Consider the following 23,854-nt stretch of genomic DNA (forward strand, 5'->3'; position numbering starts at 1 on the left):
CTGTACCCAAGAAAGCAAAGGTAACTGAACTAAATGACTATCGCCCTGTAGCACTCACCTCTTTCATCATGAAGTGCTTTGAGAGACAAGTCAAGGATCATATCACCTCTACCTTACCCGTCACCCTAGACCCACTTCAATTTGCTTACCGCCCCAATAGATCCACAGACAATGCAATCGCCATCACACTGCACACTGCCCTATCACATCTGGACAAGAGGAATACCTATGTAAGAATGCTGTTCATTGACTATATCTCAGCATTCAACACCATAGTACCCTCCAAGCTCATCATTAAGCTCGAGGCCCTGGGTCTGAACCCCGCCCTGTGCATCTGGGTCCTGGACTTCCTGACGGGCCGCCCCCAGGTGGTTAAGGTAGGAAACAACATCTCCACTTCGCTGATCCTCAACACTGGGGCCCCACAAGGGTGCGTGCTCAGCCCCCTCCTGTACTCCCTGTTCACCAATGATTGCGTGGCCAAGCACACCTCCAACTCAATCATCAAGTTTGCAGACGACATAACAGTAGTAGGCTTGATTACCAACAATGACGAGACCGCCTACAGGGAGGTGGTGAGGGCTCTGGGAGTGTGGTGCCTGGAAAATAACCTCTCACTCAACGTCAACAAAACAAAGGAGATGATCGTGGACTTCAGGAAACAGCAGAGGGTGCACCCCCCTATCCACATCGACGGGACCGCAGTGGAGAAGGTGAAAAGCTTCAAGTTCCTTGGCGTACACATCACCGACAAACTGAAATGGTCCACCCACGCACACAGTGTGGTGAAGAAGGCGCAGCAGAGCCTCTTCAACCTCAGGAGGCTGAAGAAATTTGTCTTGGCACCTAAAACCCTCACAAACTTTTACAGATGCACAATTGAGAGCATCCTGTCGGGCTGTATCACTACCTGGTACGGCAACTGCACCGCCCGCAACCGCAGGGCTCTCCAGAGGGTGGTGCGGTCTGCCAAACTCATTATCGGGGGCAAACTACCCGCCCTCCAAGACACATACAGCACCCAATGTCACAGGAAGGCCAAAAAGATCATCAAGGACATCAACCACCCGAGCCACTGCCTGTTCACCCCACTATCATCCAGAAGGCGAGTCAGTACAGGTGCATCAAAGCTGGGACCGAGAGACTGAAAAACAGCTTCTATCTAAGTACAGTAATAAATTGTACAGAATTACATGCTGTAATAAACAGTACAGTAATACATAGTACAGTAAAACATCAATTAATACATATAGTAATACATAGTACAGTAATACATAGTACAGTAATATAGACCATCTTTTATACTCTGCTTCTTCGTCTCAGTTGATGAGTCATATTGTCAGATTAATTATAGTTTGAGGTCTTTTCCTAATTCTCTTCTTTATACATTACAGACATAAGTTTGAATATTACAGCATTCAACCTCCCCAAGTTCTCCCATGTCACCCTGCTCCTCGCACACTCCACTGGCTTCCAGTTGGAGCTCGCATCCACTTCAGTACCCTGGAGCTGCAATACTTTCTGTATGAGAATACTACATATAGAAAGTATAAAGATCTACTACATACAGAACTACGTAGAATACAACATATAGAACTAGAATGCTACATCTACGATATTCAACACATTCATCCCACATCTCTCGGAATAAAACCACATTATGTATTTTCATGCACATGTTGGTGTAAATGATGTTTTTATTATGTCTTGTGATGTCACGAGAGGCTGTGTCCTGGAGGGACGTTACATCCCCCTGAGGTGGCTGCAAACCCAGACAGCTATGGCTCCATCTGCTGGTATGGTCGGGAACTCCACCCCTCTATGGCCAATCTTCCCACGCAGCTGAAACAAATGAGGAGCTGATGAGCTGAAGGTTTGGGGAAGGGAAGAGACACACTGAGGGAGTGTGTGGGGGGGTGAAGAGACACAGTCTCCAACCTGGGCTCTCTGGAGGACAAGAGTGCTGCACGTCCACTTCCATGAGGAATATAAGGATTTGGAGATACTTACCTTTGGGAAATACTCACCTTTGGATATATGCACCTGTGGAAATACAGGAGACATTTGGAAGGGACTTTTTGCTGGGTTGGCCACTAGCTGCAACGTGGACTACAGTAAGGCTGGGGAAAAGTTATCTGAGCGAGTGAGAATTATGATTTTGGATGTGGAAGAGACATCCCTGAACTGTTAACCCTTAAAGAGCCCAAGAGAACAGAATTTGGTTATATTTTCGTTAATTTCCCAAGACCTATAATAAAATCCTTGTTTTGTTTTAACCTTGTCTCCTTGCACTACTTGAGCAATCCCGCTGAAAGCTGTGTAGCCTCTCGTGACGTCACAGATGGTGGAGAACTACGGGTACGCTCAGCGTTAATAGTGCATGTCAGAGGAGGATACCGAAGGTTTGATCACCCAGTTTTCCAAGTTGGCCGTGGGCTCCCGCCCGACTGAAATGGAGGACATATTGAAAGCCCTTGTTGCTGGCCAGCACGCCCTGATGCAAGCAAACGTGGCTCTCTTGGAGGAGCAAAAGAAAGCCAACCTTCTGAAGGCAGAGGAATTGCAGTTGCAGAGACAGAGGGTGGTCCAAAATACCCGCCCAATAAAGGCAAGTGACTTTATATCTAAGATGGGAGCTACCGATGACATTGAGGCATACCTGCATGCATTTGAGGCCACGGCCACTAGGGAAGCCTGGCCCAAGCAACAGTGGGTTGGTCTGTTAGCCCCCTTTCTAACCGGGGAATCGCTGAATGCTGTCCGGGACCTGGGCCCTGACCAGGTTACTGACTATGATGCCCTGAAGTCTGAGATCCTCAGCAATGGACTCACAAAGTTTGGTATGGCCCAAGCGCTTTCACGGCTGGACCTTCCAACCAGACCAACCTCCTCGGGCGCAGATGCATGAACTTGTCCGAATCGCAAGGAAATGGCTGGATCCGCAAGAGGAATACAGCAGCGGCGGTGGTGGAGGCCGTTGTGGTGGATCGTTACCTACGCGCCCTGCCTTATGAGGCAAAAACGGTTCATCAGTCAACAGGCCTTGACCACGGCTGATCTGACCGTGGAAGCTGTGGAAAAGTACCAGGCCACAGCGGAGATGCTGAATGCTTCCGAAAAAGACCCCAGGAGTGCGGCCCCACCACAAAGGGGAAGAACCCGTCCAAAGGACCCCAAGGTCTCGAACCCAGCCACGTCAGGACTTATCCCGGCTCCAGGGGGAGCCAGAAACCAGGCGGGTCCAAGAAGAGTACACCAGGAGGGGGAAACTTCGACAGTGTTACCGGTGTGGGGAGATGGGACATATCTCCTGGCAGTGTGGGAAACCAGCCGAGGAACCTATGCCCACTGCGGAGTCCTCCAGCTCAGCACCAGACACACCGTTTTGCCTCGCTCTTGGGAGTCGTAGATGGCGGCCCAGATCGACCCCCCACCTGCCCGGTAACTGTGAATCACCATGATGTGGAGGCCTTACTGGATTCTGGTAGCCGGGCCACCCTGGTGCGTAAGGATTTGGTGGGCCCAACGTGTCTGACCCCGGGGAAAGTCCTCCCAGTTTCCTGTGTCCATGGGGACACCAGAGAATACCCCATTACTGAACTTACAATGACCAGCACACGGGGGAACCATACACACGACGGCGGGGGTGGTTGATTCCCTCCCCGTCCCTGTCCCTAATTGGGCGAGACTGCCCAGCCTTTACCCACTCTGGAGAGAGTCTCAGGAGAGGATAACCCGAGTACCTCGGAAACGGAGAGGCAAGACTCATCCTGGGAAGGCTCCGGTGCAATCCTCCGATTACTCACTCCCGCCCGGGCTCTGATAGGGATGGCAGGTGCCCAGACCGACACAGAGACGGAGCTACAGAATCTGGACAAAGAACTGTCTGGTCTGAAGGGGACCGCTGAGAGGTATCGTTTGTTAAAGCAACAGTTAGACATGAAGACAGAAGAGTTAGATATCCTCCAGGCTAAACTCCAACAGAGCTCCTTCCATAAGCAACAGGGGAGCTGGAGGCTGCGCAGGACCATCGAGGAGTGTGAGGAGACCCTGCGCAGTAGTAAGGAGGTCCAGAAGAAGGCAGAGGAGAAGTACAAGGTGTTGGAGAACAAGATGAAGAATGCGGAGGCAGAGAGAGAGAAGGAACTGAAAGCTGCTCAACAGAAGCTAAACTCTGCTAAAACCAAGGCTGATGCGTTTCAGTAAGAAACTCAAGGAGAGACAACAGGAGGCTGAGTCCCTGGTCCTAGAGGTGGAGGAGTTGAAGAGAGAGCAGGCTGGCAAGCACCACGGCAATCAGGACGCCCTCTCCCGGCGTGATGCCTTCTTCGCTGCCTTTACCCGACGAGGGCGTCGGTCCCGAGAGGGGGATGTGTGATGTCACGAGAGGCTGTGTCCTGGAGGGACGTTACATCCCCCTGAGGTGGCTGCAAACCCAGACAGCTATGGCTCCATCTGCTGGTATGGTCGGGAACTCCACCCCTCTATGGCCAATCTTCCCACGCAGCTGAAACAAATGAGGAGCTGATGAGCTGAAGGTTTGGGGAAGGGAAGAGACACACTGAGGGAGTGTGTGGGGGGGTGAAGAGACACAGTCTCCAACCTGGGCTCTCTGGAGGACAAGAGTGCTGCACGTCCACTTCCATGAGGAATATAAGGATTTGGAGATACTTACCTTTGGGAAATACTCACCTTTGGATATATGCACCTGTGGAAATACAGGAGAGACATTTGGAAGGACTTTTTGCTGGGTTGGCCACTAGCTGCAACGTGGACTACAGTAAGGCTGGGGAAAAGTTATCTGAGCGAGTGAGAATTATGATTTTGGATGTGGAAGAGACATCCCTGAACTGTTAACCCTTAAAGAGCCCAAGAGAACAGAATTTGGTTATATTTTCGTTAATTTCCCAAGACCTATAATAAAATCCTTGTTTTGTTTGAACCTTGTCTCCTTGCACTACTTGAGCAATCCCGCTGAAAGCTGTGTAGCCTCTCGTGACGTCACAGTCTTTATGTCTTATTTGAGTCACAAGCAACCATTGGGATGTTTATGACATACATTGATGAACGTAAGACTATTAATCCCATAGGGCAGGCTAAATGAACACCATGTTGATCTGGTTGAGTGTGTTTACGCCATGTTGATCTGGTCAAACCTCCTGTTATGTTGAACATGTTTCCACCATGTTGATCTGGTCAAACCTCCTGTTATGTTGAGCATGTTTCCACCATGATGATCTGGTCAAACCTCCTGTTATGTTGAGCATGTTTCCACCATGATGATCTGGTCAAACCTCCTGTTATGTTGAGCATGTTTCCACCATGATGATCTGGTCAAACCTCCTGTTATGTTGAGCATATTATGTTGTAGAAAATTGTATTTTTGTAGAATTAAGATAGACTTTATTACAGATAATATAGCCGAGGTGGTCTGCAGAGCATCTAACTTTCCACCTTTCAGCTCTCAGTTTATATTGTCATTTTACATACATTTTAGCTTAATCCCTCCCTCTTTGGTTCTTCCACCACTGTCTCCAGTTTTCACCTCTCGACCGCTCCGCCCACTTCCTTAATGGCGGTATCTGACTTCCCTCCCTTCTAGTTCCGTGTCTGGAAACAATAGTGGTGGGACCAAGCCCTGTCATGCAAAAATAACAGCCCTGTCATGTAAAAATAACATAGCCCTTTCCTGGCTCCGTTCTAACCCCCTAATTGATTCCCAAACCTATCAATCGATACTTAAACATGGCTTAAAACATGGCAGGTCCATAATCAATTTCTTAAACATATACCAGCCTCCTCCCTCTGTACCACCCAGTGTAAACGCCCCTCATGCTGTGATCAACCATGTTTAGTCTGAACTCTGTTCAACCCTGGCTCCGTTCCAGGACTATGCCTAAGGAGAGAGGCAACGGGCAACAGTCTGGTTTCAGTCACTGATAAGGCAGGACAGCCGTGGATTAGGGAGGAGCGAGGAATTTGACCCGAAGACAGGTCAGATGAAGAGAGAATAAACAGTCCTATTTCCCCCAAATACCAGACAGGGCAGTGACTACACCAGGGAGAGGAACCAATTAAGTTATTGTCTAGCAACAGAGATGTACCCATGTTTAACCCTGGCTCCGTGTTTGTCATGTTGAGATTAACTATGTTTATTTTATTGTCTACTGAGTCTGAAGAGATTTAACTATAGTCTACTGAAAAATCCCAATCAGTTTCCACCATGTTGATCTGGTCAATCCTCCTGTTATGTTGAACCCCCTGCTGGTCACACCACAACCTGCACGCTCCCCCTGCTGGCTACATCACAATTTGCTGGCTCCCCCTGCTGGACACACGATAACCTGCAGTCTCCCCCTGCTGGCCACACGATAACCTGCAGTCTCCCCCTGCTGGACACATGATAACCTGCAGTCTCCCCCTGCTGGACACATGATAACCTGCAGTCTCCCCCTGCTGGACACATGATAACCTGCAGTCTCCCCCTGCTGGACACATGATAACCTGCAGTCTCCCCCTGCTGGACACATGATAACCTGCAGTCTCCCCCTGCTGGACACATGTTAACCTGCAGTCTCCCCCTGCTGGACACATGATAACCTGCGGCCTCTAACCGTCTAACCCTCCATCACATTGACTCTAGACCTTGCTGAGACTGGTGATGTCTGTCTGTCTGCCTGCCTGCCTGCCTGCCTGCCTGTCTGCCTGTCTGCCTGTCTGTCTGTCTGTCTGTCTGTCTGTCTGTCTGCCTGTCTGCCTGTTTGTCTGCCTGTCTGCCTGTCTGCCTGCCTGCCTGTCTCCCTGCCTGTCTGCCTGCCTGTCTCCCTGCCTGTCTGCCTGTCTGTCTGTCTGTCTGTCTGTCTGCCTGGCTGTCTCTATACACTTGATTTAGAAAGATATTAAACAACAGGTGTAGGATTTAAAAAGCTTTTTCGGTTTTGACAGGGTTTTTCTTTATTTTGTATTGTATTGTCCAGTATGTATTATAATATGATGCTGTTCTGTGTCCTACCTCTAGGGGGTGCAGTGCAGGCCCAGCTGACTCAACCACAGAGGGTGGAGCCTCCAGCAGAGTTAGCCCCCAAGGTGTCCCCTCAACCAATGCCCACCCCCCCTTCGGTTTCAAGAGCGGCCACCATCCCCATTCAAAAGCAAGCCTCCACTCCAGTGGCAAAACCATACTCTGCTCCAGTCTCTAGGCCAGCCCCTGCCCCAGTGCAAAAGCAATCCTCTGCCCCTCCACCAAAGCCACCCCCTCCTGCAGTGGTAAGGATGACCTCTGCTCAAGGATCAAAGCCTACCCCTGCCCTGGTGCAAAAGCCTACTCCAGCCCCAGCTCCAGTCCTTGCCCCAGCCCATGTCTCAGCCCCAGTCCTATCCACAACCCTAGTCACTGTCTCAGTCTCTGCCCCTGTCTCACCCCCAGCCCCAGCTCCAGCCCCAGCCCCAGCCCCAGTCCTATCCCCAACCCTGGCCACTGTCACAGTCCCTGCCCCTGTCTCACCCCCAGCTCCAGCCCCAACTCCAGCTGCTGCCCCTGTCTCAGCTCCAACCTCCGCCCTAGCACCTGCCTTACTCCCAGCCCTATCCCCAACCCCTGCTCCTGTCTCACCCCCAGTTCCACCCCCTGCCTCACCCCCAACCCTTGCCCCCACTACACAGCAGCCCAAGCCCCAGCCCCTGGCGTCTCCATCAGCAGCCCCTGCCCCAGGGAAGCCAGCAGAGCTGCCTCCTCTGCCTCCCAAGCCCCTGGTGTCTCCATCAGCAGCCCCTGCCCCAGGGAAGCCAGCAGAGCTTCCCCCTCTGCCTCCCAAGCCCCTGCCGCCCAAGCCTATACCTCCTGTACGCCGCAACTCCAAGCCCCAGATCCAGCCCAAACCCCAGACCCCCCTTCCACCGAAGCCCAATCCTGATGCTGTTTCCCCATCCAGAGCGCCAGGCCTGTCCCTGTCCCCAAAGAGGTCCCCTGGGAGGGTGCAGTCCCCTTTCTTGCCCCAGTCCCCAGCTAAAGCTCAGCCACCAATGGTCCTTTCCCCAGACTTCCACCCAGACCCCACCCCTATCCTGATGCCCATTTCCGCCACTGGCACTGCCCCGGCCCCTGAGCCTGCTCCAGAGCCTACCCCAGCCCCAGTCTCAGTCTCAGACCCAGACTCAGCCTCATCCCCAGCCTCATCCCCAGTCCCAGTCCCAGCCTCATCCCCAGTCCCAGTCCCAGCCACAGTCTCAGCCTCAGCCCCAGCCCCTGAATCAGCTGAAGCCCAGCCTCCAGTTGAAGAACGGACAGCACCCAAGGGCCATCCACTGCTGAAGTAAGAGCTTTAGCTAAATTAACCAAAAATGGTGACATTCTGACAATGGGTCGTTGTATCACTTTGATTGATTTCCAAATAAGTTATCTATAGTAGACTACGATGCATGGATGTTGTCAGAGCCATTACCCTGATGTACTGTGTATTTGTTCTAGTAAATCCCAGTCCCTGACCAGGTTAGCCTTAGGGTTAGGGTTTAAGGTCAGGTTTAATGTGATGTCTCTGTAGTAAATCCCAGCCCTGACCAGGTTAGGGGTTAAGGTTAGGAGTTATTGTTAGGGTTAATGTTATGTCTCTGTGTGTTTCAGTAAATCCCAGCCCTGACCAGGTTAGGGGTTATTGTTAGGGTTAATGTTATGTCTCTGTAAGTCCCAGTCCCTGACCAGGTTAGGGGTTAAGGTTATGAGTTATTGTTAGGGTTAATGTTATGTCTCTGTGTGTTTCAGTAAACCCCAGCCCTGACCAGGTTAGGGGTTAATGTTAGGAGTTATTGTTAAATTTACGTCATTTAGCAGACGCTCTTATCCAGAGCGACTTACAGTTAGTGAGTGCATACATTATTTTAATTTTCATACTGGCCCCCCGTGGGAATTGAACCCACAACCCTGGCATTGCATGTACCAACTGAGCTACCTCCCTGCCGGCCATTCCCTCCCCTACTCTGGACGACACTGGCTAATTGTGCGCCGCTCCATGGGTCTCCGGTCGCGGCCGGCTACGACAGAGCCTGGATTCGAACCAGGATCTAGTGGCACAGCTAACACTGCGATGCAGTGCCTTAGACCACTGCGCCACTCGGGAGACTAGGGTTAATGTTATGTCTCTGTGTGTTTCAGTAAATCCCAGCCCTGACCAGGTTAGGGGTTAAGGTTAGGAGTTATTGTTAGGGTTAATGTTATGTCTCTGTGTGTTTCAGTAAACCCCAGCCCTGACCAGGTTAGGGGTTAATGTTAGGAGTTATTGTTAAATTTATGTCATTTAGCAGACGCTCTTATCCAGAGCGACTTACAGTTAGTGAGTGCATACATTATTTTAATTTTCATACTGGCCCCCCGTGGGAATTGAACCCACAACCCTGGCATTGCATGTACCAACTGAGCTACCTCCCTGCCGGCCATTCCCTCCCCTACTCTGGACGACACTGGCTAATTGTGCGCCGCTCCATGGGTCTCCGGTCGCGGCCGGCTACGACAGAGCCTGGATTCGAACCAGGATCTAGTGGCACAGCTAACACTGCGATGCAGTGCCTTAGACCACTGCGCCACTCGGGAGACTAGGGTTAATGTTATGTCTCTGTGTGTTTCAGTAAATCCCAGCCCTGACCAGGTTAGGGGTTAAGGTTAGGAGTTATTGTTAGGGTTAATGTTATGTCTCTGTGTGTTTCAGTAAGTCCCAGTCCCTGACCAGGTTAGGGTTAATGTTATGTCTCTGTGTGTTTCAGTAAGTCCCAGTCCCTGACCAATGCCTTCAGCGCGTTGGGAGATGCGTCGTTCTTCCGCTCCAGCTCAACCAGCTCCTCGACGGGTGGTGAGGACGAAGCCAAGGCCGAGACCATCCGGAACATCCGCAAGTCCTTCGCCAGCCTCTTCTCTGATTAGTCCTCTCCCACATGCTCTGGGATTGGCAGATGACTTCATTGACATAAGTGTAACCCAGTCTGAGATTAACTGTGTGTAACTGTATACCTCCCAAGTCCCGCCTCCTTCCCCTGCCTCTCTGTGTCTCTGAGGACCCGATTGGCCAGTTGAGTGTGATGATGTCAAAGTACCAGCTACCTGTAACTACCTGTAGCTAGCTACCTGTGTGAAGCTCGGCCCTCGGTCAGTGTGTGAGGAGGAGGAGATATATTACATTCAGATGCATGAAGATGACAGCTCCATCAGTAGGTGTTGTGGAGCAGAAGGGATGTTTGTAATGAGTTGATGTTACCCATTGCCACTGGATGTTGTAGCCTTAATGTGGTGTGTTTTATTACAGATTAGTGTCTGTGAGTGGTGACCCCTGACTCCTGTCTCACAATATGTACTTCCTGTGTAGTACAGATATCTGCAGTACGTTCTTCATCATTAACAGTTGTTTAATAATAATACCTCTGTAGTGGCTGTTGACCGATGTCACTAATACATACAAGTATACATACCTTTCCTTAAATCAGTCAAACCGCTCCTTTAAGGTTCAGACCTCTCCATTAATCAGTCAGACCTCTCCTTTAATCAGTCAGACCTCTCCTTTAATAAGTCAGACCTCTCCTTTAATCAATCAGACCTCTCAATTAATCAGTCAGACCTCTCCTTTAAGGCGTTAGACCTCTCCTTTAATCAGTCAGACCTCTCATTTAAGGCGTTAGACCGCTCCTTTAATCAGTCAGACCTCTCCTTTAAGGCGTTAGACCTCTCCTTTAATCAGTCAGATTTCTCCTTTAATCAGTCAGACCTCTCCTTTAATCAGTCAGACCTCTCCTTTAATCAGTCAGACCTCTAATCAGTCAGACCTCTCCTTTAAGGCGTTAGACCACTCCTTTAAATCAGTCAGACCTCTCCTTTAATAAGTCAGACCTCTCCTTTAATCAATCAGACCTCTCAATTAATCAGTCAGACCTCTCCTTTAAGGCGTTAGACCTCTCCTTTAATCAGTCAGACCTCTCCTTTAAGGCGTTAGACCGCTCCTTTAATCAGTCAGACCTCTCCTTTAAGGCGTTAGACCTCTCCTTTAATCAGTCAGATTTCTCCTTTAATCAGTCAGACCTCTCCTTTAATCAGTCAGACCTCTCCTTTAATCAGTCAGACCTCTAATCAGTCAGACCTCTCCTTTAAGGCGTTAGACCACTCCTTTAAATCAGTCAGACTTCTCCTTTAATAAGTCAGACCTCTCCTTTAATCAATCAGACCTCTCAATTAATCAGTCAGACCTCTCCTTTAAGGCGTTAGACCTCTCCTTTAATCAGTCAGACCTCTCCTTTAAGGCGTTAGACCGCTCCTTTAATCAGTCAGACCTCTCCTTTAAGGCGTTAGACCTCTCCTTTAATCAGTCAGATTTCTCCTTTAATCAGTCAGACCTCTCCTTTAATCAGTCAGACCTCTCCTTTAATCAGTCAGACCTCTAATCAGTCAGACCTCTCCTTTAAGGCGTTAGACCACTCCTTTAAATCAGTCAGACCTCTCCTTTAAGGCGTTAGACCTCTCCTTTAATCAGTCAGACCTCTCCTTTAATCAGTCAGACCTCTCCTTTAAGGCGTTAGACCTCTCCTTTAATCAGTCAGACTCTCCTTTAAGGCGTTAGACCTCTCCTTTAATCAGTCAGACCTCTCCTTTAAGGCGTTAGACCTCTCCTTTAATCAGTCAGACCTCTCCTTTAAGGCGTTAGACCTCTCCTTTAATCAGTCAGACCTCTCCTTTAATCAGTCAGACCTCTCCTTTAATCAGTCAGACCTCTCCTTTAAGGCGTTAGACCTCTCCTTTAATCAGTCAGACCTCTCCTTTAAGGCGTTAGACCTCTCCTTTAATCAGTCAGACCTCTCCTTTAATCAGTCAGACCTCTCCTTTAATCAGTCAGACCTCTCCTTTAATCAGTCAGACCTCTCCTTTAAGGCGTTAGACCTCTCCTTTAATCAGTCAGACCTCTCCTTTAAGGCGTTAGACCTCTCCTTTAATCAGTCAGACCTCTCCTTTAAGGCGTTAGACCTTCATTTAAGGTGTCCAACCACTCCTTTAAGGCGTCAAGCCAACACCAGAACTGGTCAGTTTCAACAACGTTTCAGATCAATCTGTCCTGTAAAGACCTTGGTGTCTAGCAGTTCTACCAACCTATCAGCTTATATCCACTTAAAGCCATCTAACATGTTGTGTTGTTTAATGCTATGTAAATGTCGTATTGTACTTTTACTATATGTGAGTCATCCAGGAGTTTATTTTGTAATAATGAATCATTCATCATGTACTGTAGGTTCCTGTACTGTTTTATTTGTCCATATGCAGTACTGCCTTGCATGACCAGTATGACCCAGTGACCCTTGTTACCATGGTAACGTTACCTGTACATAGATGTCAATAAATAAAAATGTGGTAAATCATTCCACTAATGTATCTGTATTACTGACTCCTCCATTTACAATGACTAGCTTGTTCTGTTATGAATGGATAAATGCTCTACAGCAGCCTATCTGTCCAGAAGGTGGTGGAGAAGAAGGTTGTTTTTTAAACCACTCCACAAATTTATTGTTAACAAACTACAGTTTTGGCAAGTCGGTTGGGACATCTACTTTATGCATGACACAATTTTTCCAACAACTGTTTACAGACAGATCATTTCACTTATAATTCACTGTATCATAATTCCAGTGGGTCAGAAGTTTACATACACTAAGTTGACTGTGCCTTTAAACAGCTTGGAAAATTCCAGAAAATGATGTCATGGCTTCTGATAGGGTAATTGACATCATTTGAGTCAATTGGAGGTATACCTGTGGATGTATTGCAAGGCCTACCTTCAAACTCAGTGCCTCTTTGCTTGACATCATCGGAAAATCAAAAGAAATCAGCCAAGACCTCAGAAAACAAAAAAATGGTAGACCTCCACAAGTCTGGTTCATCCTTGGGAGCAATTTCCAAATGCCTGAAGGTACCACGTTCATCTGTACAAACAATAGTACGCAAGTATAAACACCATGGGACCACGCAGCTGTCATACCGTTCAGGAAGGAGACGTGTTCTGTCTCCTAGAGATGAACGTACTTTGGTGCAAAAAGTACAAATCAATCCCAGAACAACAGCAAAAGGACCTTGTGAAGATGCTGGAGGAAACAGGTACAAAAGTATCTATATCCACAGTAAAACGAGTCCTATATCGACATAACCTGAAAGGCCGCTCAGCAAGGAAGAAGCCACTGCTCCAAAACCGCCATAAAAAAGCCAGACTACGGTTTGCAACTGCACATGGGGACAAAGATCGTACTTTTTGGAGAAATGTCCTCTGGTCTGATGAAACAAACATAAAGGAAAAAGGGGAATGCTTGCAAGCCGAAGAACACCATCCCAACCGTAAAGCACGAGGGTGGCAGCATCATGCTGTGGGGGTGCTTTGCTGCAGGAGGGACTGGTGCACTTCACAAAATAGATGGCATCATGAGGAAGGAAAATTATGTGGATATATTGAAGCAACATCTCATGACATCAGTCAGGAAGTTAAAGCTTGGTCGCAAATGGGTCTCCCAAATGGACAATGACCCCAAGCATACTTCCAAAGTTGTGGCAAAATGGCTTAAGGACAACAAAGTCAAGGTATTGGAGTGGCCATCACAAAGCCCTGACCTCAATCCTATAGAACATTTGAAGGCAGTTGGTAGCTCAGTTGGTAGAGCATGGCGCTTGCAACGCCAGTGTTGTGGGTTCGATTCCCACGGGGGACCAGTATGAAAATGTATGCACTCACTAACTGTAAGTCACTCTGGATAAGAGTGTCTGCTAAATGACTCAAATGTAAATGTGAAAGCGTGTGCGAGCAAGGTCCAAGATGGCGTAGCAGTGTGGTCGCGGTTTTATTCATTGTCCTAGTGTAAATATCCCGTTTCTTGTTTTTTTTGTCTATTTTGTATATATTTCTCAATTTTTACTTTTCATCTACTAAATATACTTTCCTGCAACCCGCCTCACCCAACGTGGAAAGGATTCTATTATTTTCTTTATAACTTTCATCAAGAACCTTAAGCTGAAACTAGTGTAGCTGCAACTGAATGGCTACTTGCTATTAGTCACCGTTAGCGTCTTCACCATTGTCCGTGGCCTGCACTACCCACCAGCCAGCTCTAGCTCTAGCCTGGACAATTCGTCGGCCAGTCTGCACAGCGTGCTATCGACCCAGAGCTTATCGGACTTTCTGCCGGAATCACTGGACCCTAGTGCCGGATCATCGCAACCAGCTAGCTAGCTGCAACCTGTTGTTGGCTAATTACCATTGCCCTATAGCAAGCACCAGTTAGCCTTGAGCTAGCCTCAGGCCCATCTCCCGGCTATCTACCTCTCTGTCAACCGGACGGGATCTCCTAGTGTTGACACTGAGCCCCGCCGATCCAACACGACTGGTTTGCCGACGAAATCGTCTGATGTGGTTTCAACAGGCTTCCCGTTGCGACGACCACGAAGATCCATCTGCTAGCCCCGGCCCACTAGCACACGCAAACTACAACTGTGCTCCCTGCTAGCTGTGCTGAAGCACCAATTTGAACTGCTCTCGGACTCACATATTGCTGTTCACTGGACCTTATGATCACTCAGCTGCACAGCTGATGCCTGCTGGACTGTTCCTTTACACGGTACCCTGTCCTGTTTATTCTGTTTAGCCTCAGCCCAAACTTTATCGCTATTACCAGTTGTTGTCTTAGCTCTCTCTAATAATACCTGTGATTGCTTTATGCCTCTCTCCCTTGTCAATATGCCTTGCCTATTGCTGTTTGGGTTAGTTCTTATCATACAATTTCACTGTAGAACCCCTAGTCCCTCTCAAACTGCCTCAAATAGTTCCTTTGTTCCACCCCCCATACACGCCGAGACCGGCTCAATCGGTGCCTCCAGTGATGCTACCTCTTTCATTGTTACCCAACGCTTAGGTTTACCTCAACTGTACTCATATCCTTCCATATCCTTTTCTGTACATAATGCCCTGAATCTTTTCTACAACGCCCGGAGAACTGCCCCCTTTATTCTATGTACCCAACGCACTAGAAGACCAGTTCTTAAAGCCTTTAGTCGTATCCTTATTCTAGTCCTCCTCTGTTCCTCTGGTGATGTAGAGGCTAACCCAGGCCCTGCAGCCCCCAGTATCACTCCTACTCCCCAGGAGCTATCATTTGTTGACTTCTGTAACCGTAAAAGCCTTGGTTTTCTGCACGTAAATGTCAGAAGCCTCCTTCCTAAGTTTGAGTTATTCACTGCGTTAGCACACTCCGCCAACCCTGATGTTCTAGCAGTGTCTGAATCCTGGCTTAGGAAGGCCACCAAAAATTCTGAAATTTCCATCCCCAACTATAACATTTTCCGTCTAGATAGAACTGCCAAAGGGGGTGGAGTTGCAATCTACTGTAGAGATAGCCTGCAGAGCTCTATCATACTATCCAGGTCTGTGCCCAAACAGTTTGAGCTTCTACTTCTAAAAATCCACCTTTCCAGAAATAAATCTCTCACTGTTGCCGCTTGCTACAGACCCCCCTCAGCCCCCAGCTGTGCTCTGGACACCATATGTGAATTGATTGCCCCCATCTATCCTCAGAGTTCGTACTGCTTGGTGACCTAAATTGGGATATGCTTAACACCCCGGCCATCCTACAATCTAAACTAGATGCCCTCAATCTCACACAAATTATCAACGAACCTACCAGGTACAACCCTAAATCCGTAAACATGGGTACCCTCATAGATATCATCCTGACTAACTTACCCTCTAAACACACCTCCGCTGTCTTCAACCAGGATCTCAGCGATCACTGCCTTATTGCCTGCGTCCGTAACGGGTCCGCGGTCAAACGACCACCCCTCATCACTGTCAAACGCTCCCAAAAACACTTCAGCGAGCAGGCCTTCCTAATTGACCTGGCACAGGTATCCTGGATGGATATAGATCTCATTCCGTCAGTAGAGGATGCCTGGTTGTTCTTTAAAAGTAATTTCCTCTCAATCTTAAATAAACATGCCCCATTCAAAAAATACAGAACTAAGAACAGATATAGCCCCTGGTTCTCCTCAGACTTGACTGCCCTTGACCAGCACAAAAACATCCTGTGGCGTACTGCATTAGCATCAAATAGCCCCCGCGATATGCAACTTTTCAGGGAAGTTAGGAACCAATATACACAAGCAGTTAGGAAAGCAAAGGCTAACTTTTTCAAACAGAAATTTGCATCCTGTAGCACTAACTCCAAAAAGTTTTGGGACACTGTAAAGTCCATGGAAAATAAGAGCACTTCCTCCCAGCTGCCCACTGCACTGAGGCTAGGAAACACTATCACCACCGATAAATCTACAATAATCGAGAATTTCAACAAGCATTTTGCTACGGCTGGCCATGCTTTCCACCTGGCTACCACTACCCCGGCCACCAGCTCTGCACCCTCCGCTGCAACTTGACCCCCCCGCTTCTCCTTCACACAAATCCAGACAGCTGATGTTCTGAAAGAGCTGTAAAATCTGGACCCCTACAAATCATCTGGGCTAGACAATCTGGACCCTTTCTTTCTAAAACTAGCCGCCGAAATTGTCGCAACCCCTATTACTAGCCTGTTCAACCTCTCTTTCGTAACGTCTGAGATCCCCAGAGATTGAAAGCTGCCGCGGTCATCCCCCTCTTCAAAGGGGGTGACACTCTAGATCCAAACTGTTACAGACCCATATCCATCCTGCCCTGCCTTTCAAAAGTTTTTGAAAGCCAAGTTAACAAACAGATCACCGACCATTTCGAATCCCACCGTACCTTCTCCGCTATGCAATCCGGTTTCCGAGCTGGTCATGGGTGCACTTCTGCCACGCTCAAGGTCCTAAACGATATTATAACCGCGATCGATAATAGACAGTACTGTGCAGCCGTTTTCATTGACCTGGCCAAGGCTTTCGACTCTGTCAACCACCGCATTCTTATTGGCAGACTAAATAGCCTTGGTTTCTCAAATGACTGCCTCGCCTGGTTCACCAACTACTTCTCTGATAGAGTTCAATGTGTCAAATCAGAGGGCCTGTTGTCTGGTCCTATGGCAGTCTCTATGGGGGTGCCACAGGGTTCAATTCTTGGGCCGACTCTTTTCTCTGTGTATATCAATGACGTCGCTCTTGCTGCTGGTGACTCTCAGATCCACCTCTACGCAGACGACACCATTTTGTATACATCTGGCCCTTCATTGGACACTGTGTTAACAAACCTCCAAACAAGCTTCAATGCCATACAACACTCCTTCAGTAGCCTACAACTGCTCTTAAACACTAGTACAACTAAATGCATGCTCTTCAACCGAACGCTGCTTGCACCCGCCCACCCGACTAGAATCACTACTCTCGACGGGTCTGACCTAGAGTATGTGGACAACTACAAATACCTAGGTGTCTGGTTAGACTGTAAACTCTCCTTCCAGACTCACATTAAGAATCTCCAATCCAAAGTTAAATCTAGAATCGGTTTCCTATTTTGAAACAAAGCCTCCTTCACTCATGCATGCCCTCGTAAAACTGACTATCCTACCGATCCTTGACTTCGGCGATGTCATTTACAACATAGCCTCCAACACTCTACTCAGCAAATTGGATGTAGTCTATCACAGTGCCATCCGTTTTGTCTCCAAAGCCCCATATACTACCCACCACTGTGACCTGTACGCTCTTGTTGGCTGGTCCTCACTACATATTCGTCGCCAAACCCACTGGCTCCAGGCCATCTATAAATCACTGCTAGGCAAATCCCCGCCTTATCTTAGCTCATTGGTCACCATAGCAACACCCACCCGTAGTATGCGCTCCAGCAGGTATATCTCACTGGTCATCCCCAAAGCCAACACCTCCTTTGGCCGCCATTCCTTCCAGTTCTCTGCTGCCAATGACTGGAACAAATTGCAAAAATATCTGAAGCTGGAGACACTTATCTCCCTCACTAACTTTAAGTATCAGTTGTCAGAGCACCTTACCGATCACTGCACCTGTACACAGCCCATCTGAAATTAGCCCGCCCAACTACCTCATCCCTATATTGTTATTTATTTTGCTCATTTGTACCCCAGTATCTCTATTTGCACATCATCTCTTGCACATCTATCATTCCAGTGTTAATACTAATTGTAATTATTTTGCACTATAGCCTATTTATTGCCTTACCTCCATTACTTGCTACATTTGCACACACTGTATATATATTTATTTCTGTTGTATTTTTGACTTTGTTTTGTTTTACCCCATATGTAACTCTGTGTAGACACGGACACGAACGATCTGCTTGCGTGTTGATACACTGGTGGTTTGTTGTGGCTGAGTATTGGCGCTAAACCGTGTTGTTGGAGACCGGCATGCTAGCTGGCTGTGGCGTCTTATGACGAGGTGCCCGGACGTTTTTCACGGAATAATACTGCACCTAGTTAGCTAGCTGAATAAACTAAGTTAGTCTATTCCTAGAAAACATTGAACCACTGTAGTTTACAACAATTATAGTTTCTGAGGTGGAAGTTGGGAGAGTTATATTTGGGAGTTGTGGTGAGGGAGGCCCCGCTCTCTCCTTTCCCAGATGTTTAGTTCATTTCATTCCGATCTCCTCTGCATTATTGTAGCCATCTGCTGCAGCCTGTCAACTATGCCTCTGCCTATCCCTGTTCTCTCCTCTCTGCACAGGCTACACAAACGCCTCACACCGCGTGGCTGCTGCCTCTCTAACCTGGTGGTCCCTGCATGCACGACCCACGTGGAGTTCCAGGTCTCAGGCAGCCTCTGGAACTGCCGTTCTGCTGCCAACAAGGCAGAGTTCATCTCAGCCTATGCTACCCTCCAGTCCCTCGACTTCTTGGCGCTGACGGAAACATGGATTACCACAGAAAACACTGCTACTCCTGCTGCTCTCTCCTCGTCTGACCATGTGTTCTCGCATACCCCGAGAGCATCTGGTCAGCGGGGTGGTGGCACAGGAATCCTCATCTCTCCCAAGTGGACATTCTCAATTTTTCCCCTGACCCATCTGTCTATCTCCTCATTTGAATTCCATGCTGTCACAGTCACTAGCCCATTTAAGCTTAATATCCTTGTCATCTATCGCCCTCCAGGTTCCCTTGGAGAGTTCATCAATGAGCTTGACGCCTTGATAAGTTCCTTTCCTGAGGATGGCTCACCCTCACAGTTCTGGGGGGATTTCAACCTCCCTAAGTCTACATTTGACTCATTTCTCTCTGCCTCCTTCTTTCCACTCCTCTCCTCTTTTGACCTCACCCTCTCACCGTCCCCCTACTCACAAGGCAGGCAATACGCTTGACCTCATCTTCACTAGATGCTGTTCTTCTACTAATCTCACTGCAACTCCCCTCCAAGTCTCCGACCACTACTTTGTATCCTTTTCTCTCACCCTCTCCTCCAACACTACTCACTCTGCCCCTACACAGATGGTAATGCGCCGTCGCAACCTTCGCTCTCTCTCTCCCGCTACTCTCTCCTCTTCCATCCTATCATCTCTTCCCTCTGCTCAATCCTTCTCCCTCCAATCTCCTGATTCTGCCTCCTGAACCCTCCTCTCCTCCCTTTCTGCATCCTTTGACTCTCTATGTCCCCTATCCTCCCGGCCGGCTCGGTCCTCCCTCCAGCTCCGTGGCTTGATGACTCATTGCGAGCTCACAGAACAGGGCTCCGGGCAGCCGAGCGGAAATGGAAGAAAACTAGACTCCCTGCGGACCTGGCATCTTTTCACTCCCTCCTCTCTACATTCTCTTCATCTGTTTCTCCTGCTAAGGCCACTTTCTACCACTCTAAATTCCAAGCATCCGCCTCTAACCCTAGGAAGCTCTTTGCCACATTCTCCTCCCTGCTGAATCCCCCCTCCCTCCCTCTCTGTGGTTGACTTCGTCAACCATTTTGAAAAGAAGGTTGACGACATCCGATCCTCGTTTGTTAAGTCAAATGACACTGCTGGTCCTGCTCACACTGCCCTACCCTATGCTTTGACTTCTTTCTCCCCCCTCTCTCCAGATAAAATCTTGCGACTTGTGACGGCAGGCCGCCCAACAACCTGCCCGCTTGACCCTATCCCCTCCTCTCTTCTCCAGACCATCTCCGGTGACCTTCTCCCTTACCTCACCTCGCTGATCAACTCATCCTTGACCGCTGGCTATGTCCCTTCCGTCTTCAAGAGAGCGAGAGTTGCACCCCCTTCTCAAAAAACCAACACTCGATCCCTCTGATGTCAACAACTACAGACCAGTATCCCTTCTTTCTTTTCTCTCCAAAACTATTGAACGTGCCGTCTTTAGCCAACTCTCTTGCTATCTCTCTCAGAATGACCTTCTTGATCCAAACCAGTCAGGTTTCAAGACTGGTCATTCAACTGAGACTGCTCTTCTCTGTGTCACGGAGGCTCTCCGCACTGCTAAAGCTAACTCTCTCTCCTCTGCTCTTGTCCTTCTAGACCTGTCTGCTGCCTTTGATACTGTGAACCATCAGATCCTCCTCTCCACCCTCTCCGAGCTGTTCATCTCCGGCGCGGCTCACTCTTGGATTGCGTCCTACCTGACCGGTCGCTCCTACCAAGTGGCGTGGCTAGAAGCTGTCTCCACACCACGTGCTCTCACCACTGGTGTCCCCCAGGGCTCAGTTCTAGGCCCTCTCCTATTCTCGCTATACACCAAGTCACTTGGCACTGTCATATCCTCACATGGCCTCTCCTATCATTGCTACGCTGACGACACACAACTAATCTTCTCCTTTCCCCCTTCTGATAACCAGGTGGCGAATCTGCATCTCTGCATGTCTGGCAGACATATCAGTATGGATGACGGATCACCACCTCAAGCTGAACCTCGTTAAGACGGAGCTGCTCTTCCTCCCGGGGAAGGACTGCCCGTTCCATGATCTCGCCATCACGGTTGACAACTCCGTTGTGTCCTCCTCCCAGAGTGCGAAGAGCCTTGGCGTGACCCTGGACAACACCCTGTCGTTCTCCGCTAACATCAAGGCGGTGACCCGATCCTGTAGGTTCATGCTCTACAACATTCGGAGAGTACGACCCTGCCTTACACAGGAAGCGGCACAGGTCCTAATCCAGGCACTTGTCATCTCCCGTCTGGATTACTGCAACTCGCTGTTGGCTGGGCTACCTGCCTGTGCCATTAAACCCCTACAACTCATCCAGAATGCCGCAGCCCGTCTGGTGTTCAACCTTCCCAAGTTCTCTCACGTCACCCCGCTCCTCCGCACACTCCACTGGCTTCCAGTTGAAGCTCGCATCTGCTACAAGACCATGGTGCTTGCCTACGGAGCTGTGAGGGGAACGGCACCTCCGTACCTTCAGGCTCTGATCAGTCCCTACACCCAAACGAGGGCACTGCGTTCATCCACCTCTGGCCTGCTGGCTCCCCTTCCTCTGCGGAAGCATAGTTCCCGCTCAGCCCAGTCAAAACTGTTCGCTGCTCTGGCACCCCAATGGTGGAACTAGCTCCCTCACGACGCCAGGACAGCGGAGTCACTCACCACCTTCCGGAGACATTTGAAACCCCACCTCTTTAAGGAATACCTGGGATAGGATAAAGTAATCCTTCTGCCCCCCTTTACTCCAACCCGCCCCCCTCTTTACTCCAACCCCCCCCCAGCCACCCCAAGTGGTTATCACACTGGCTATAAGGTGAATGCAACTATTTGTAAGTCGCTCTGGATAAGAGCGTCTGCTAAATGACATAAATGTAAATGTAAATGTGTTGTTGTTTTTATCACACTGTTTTGCTTTATCTTGGCCAGGTCGCAGTTGTAAATGAGAACTTGTTCTCAACTGGCTTACCTGGTTAAATAAAGGTGAAATAAAAATAAAAAATAAAATAAAATAAAATAAAAAGAGGCCTACAAACCTGACTCAGTTACACCAGCTCTGTCAGGAGGAATGGGCCAAAATTCACCCAACTTATTGTGGGAAGCTTGTGGAAGGCTACTCGAAACGTTTCACCCAAGTTAAACAATTTAAAGGCAATACTACCAAATACTAATTGAGTGTATGTAAACTTCTGACCCACTGGGAATGTGATGAAAGAAATAAAAGCTGAAATAAATCATTCTCTCTAATATTATTCTGACATTTCACATTCTTAAAATAAAGTGGTGATCCTAACTGACCTAAGACAGGGAATTTTTACTAGGATTAAATGTCAGGAATTGTGAAAAACTGAGTTTAAATGTATTTGGCAAAAGTGTATGTAAACTTCCGACTTCATCTGTATCTCTATGACTGATATATTGTCGTAGATACAGTGGGGAAAAAAAGTATTTAGTCAGCCACCAATTGTGCAAAGATGAGAGAGGCCTGTAATTTTCATCATAGGTACACGTCAACTATGACAGACAAATTGAGAGAGAAAAATCCAGAAAATCACATTGTAGGATTTTTTATGAATTTATTTGCAAATTATGGTGGAAAATAAGTATTTGGTCACCTACAAACAAGCAAGATTTCTGGCTCTCACAGACCTGTAACTTATTCTTTAAGAGGCTCCTCTGTCCTCCACTCGTTACCTGTATTAATGGCACCTGTTTGAACTTGTTATCAGTATAAAAGACACCTGTCCACAACCTCAAACAGTTACACTCCAAACTCCACTATGGCCAAGACCAAAGAGCTGTCAAAGGACACCAGAAACAAAATTGTAGACCTGCACCAGGCTGGTAAGACTGAATCTGCAATAGGTAAGCAGCTTGGTTTGAAGAAATCAACTGTGGGAGCAATTATTAGGAAATGGAAGACATACAAGACCACTGATAATCTCCCTCGATCTGGGGCTCCACGCAAGATCTCACCCCGTGGGGTCAAAATGAACACAAGAACGGTGAGCAAAAATCCCAGAACCACACGGGGGGACCTAGTGAATGACCTGCAGATAGCTGGGACCAAAGTAACAAAGCCTACCATCAGTAACACACTACGCCGCCAGGGACTCAAATCCTGCAGTGCAAGATGTGTCCCCCTGCTTAAGCCAGTACATGTCCAGGCCCGTCTGATGTTTGCTAGAGTGCATTTGGATGATCCAGAAGAGGATTGGGAGAATGTCATATGGTCAGATGAAACCAAAATAGAACTTTTTGATAAAAACTCAACTCGTCGTGTTTGGAGGACAAAGAATGCTGAGTTGCATCCAAACGTGGCTGGGTCTTTCAGCATGACAATGATCCCAAACACACCGCCCGGGCAACGAAGGAGTGGCTTCGTAAGAAGCATTTCAAGGTCCTGGAGTGGCCTAGCCAGTCTCCAGATCTCAACCCCATAGAAAATCTGTGTTGCCCAGCGACAGCCGTGTTGCCCAGCGACAGCCCCAAAACATCACTGCTCTAGAGGAGATCTACATGGAGGAATGGGCCAAAATACCAGCAACAGTGTGTGAAAACCTTGCGAAGACCTACAGAAAACGTTTGACCTGTGTCATTGCCAACAAAGGGTATATAACAAAGTATTGAGAAACTTTTGTTATTGACCAAATACTTATTTTCCACCATAATTTGCAAATAAATTCATTAAAAATCCTACAATGTGATTTTCTGGATTTTTTTTTCTCATTTTGTCTGTCATAGTTGACGTGTACCTATGATGAAAATTACAGGCCTCTCTCATCTTTTTAAGTGGGAGAACTTGCACAATTAATGGCTGACTAAATACTTTTTCCCCCCACTGTATCTACCACAATATATCAGTAAGCAAGAAATCTACCTCAATATATCATTCAGCAGGATATCAACCACAATATATCAGTCATAGAGATATCTATAACTATATAACAGATAAATATTTACCACAAGATATCATTCAGCAGGATATCAACCACAATATATCAATCAGATATATTTACCACA

The 23,854-nt window shown here is 48.1% G+C and overlaps 1 protein-coding gene across 2 annotated transcripts in view; it reads left to right on the forward strand.

The window, feature by feature from the left end:
* Positions 1 to 12,400, forward strand: part of LOC121559648 (synapsin-2-like) — a 264,426-nt gene extending 252,026 nt beyond the window's left edge. For both annotated transcript variants that reach the window (XM_045214190.1, XM_045214191.1), the window contains exons 12-13: positions 7,019 to 8,312; positions 9,754 to 12,400. In XM_045214190.1, coding sequence (XP_045070125.1) covers positions 7,019 to 8,312; positions 9,754 to 9,910 — 1,451 coding nt within the window. In that variant the 3' untranslated portion in view covers positions 9,911 to 12,400. The remainder of the gene's footprint in view (positions 1 to 7,018; positions 8,313 to 9,753) is intronic.
* Positions 12,401 to 23,854: the final 11,454 nt, after the last annotated feature.

This window comes from Coregonus clupeaformis, unplaced genomic scaffold, assembly GCF_020615455.1.
Source record: "Coregonus clupeaformis isolate EN_2021a unplaced genomic scaffold, ASM2061545v1 scaf0212, whole genome shotgun sequence".
In the NCBI taxonomy this organism is placed as follows: domain Eukaryota; kingdom Metazoa; phylum Chordata; class Actinopteri; order Salmoniformes; family Salmonidae; genus Coregonus; species Coregonus clupeaformis.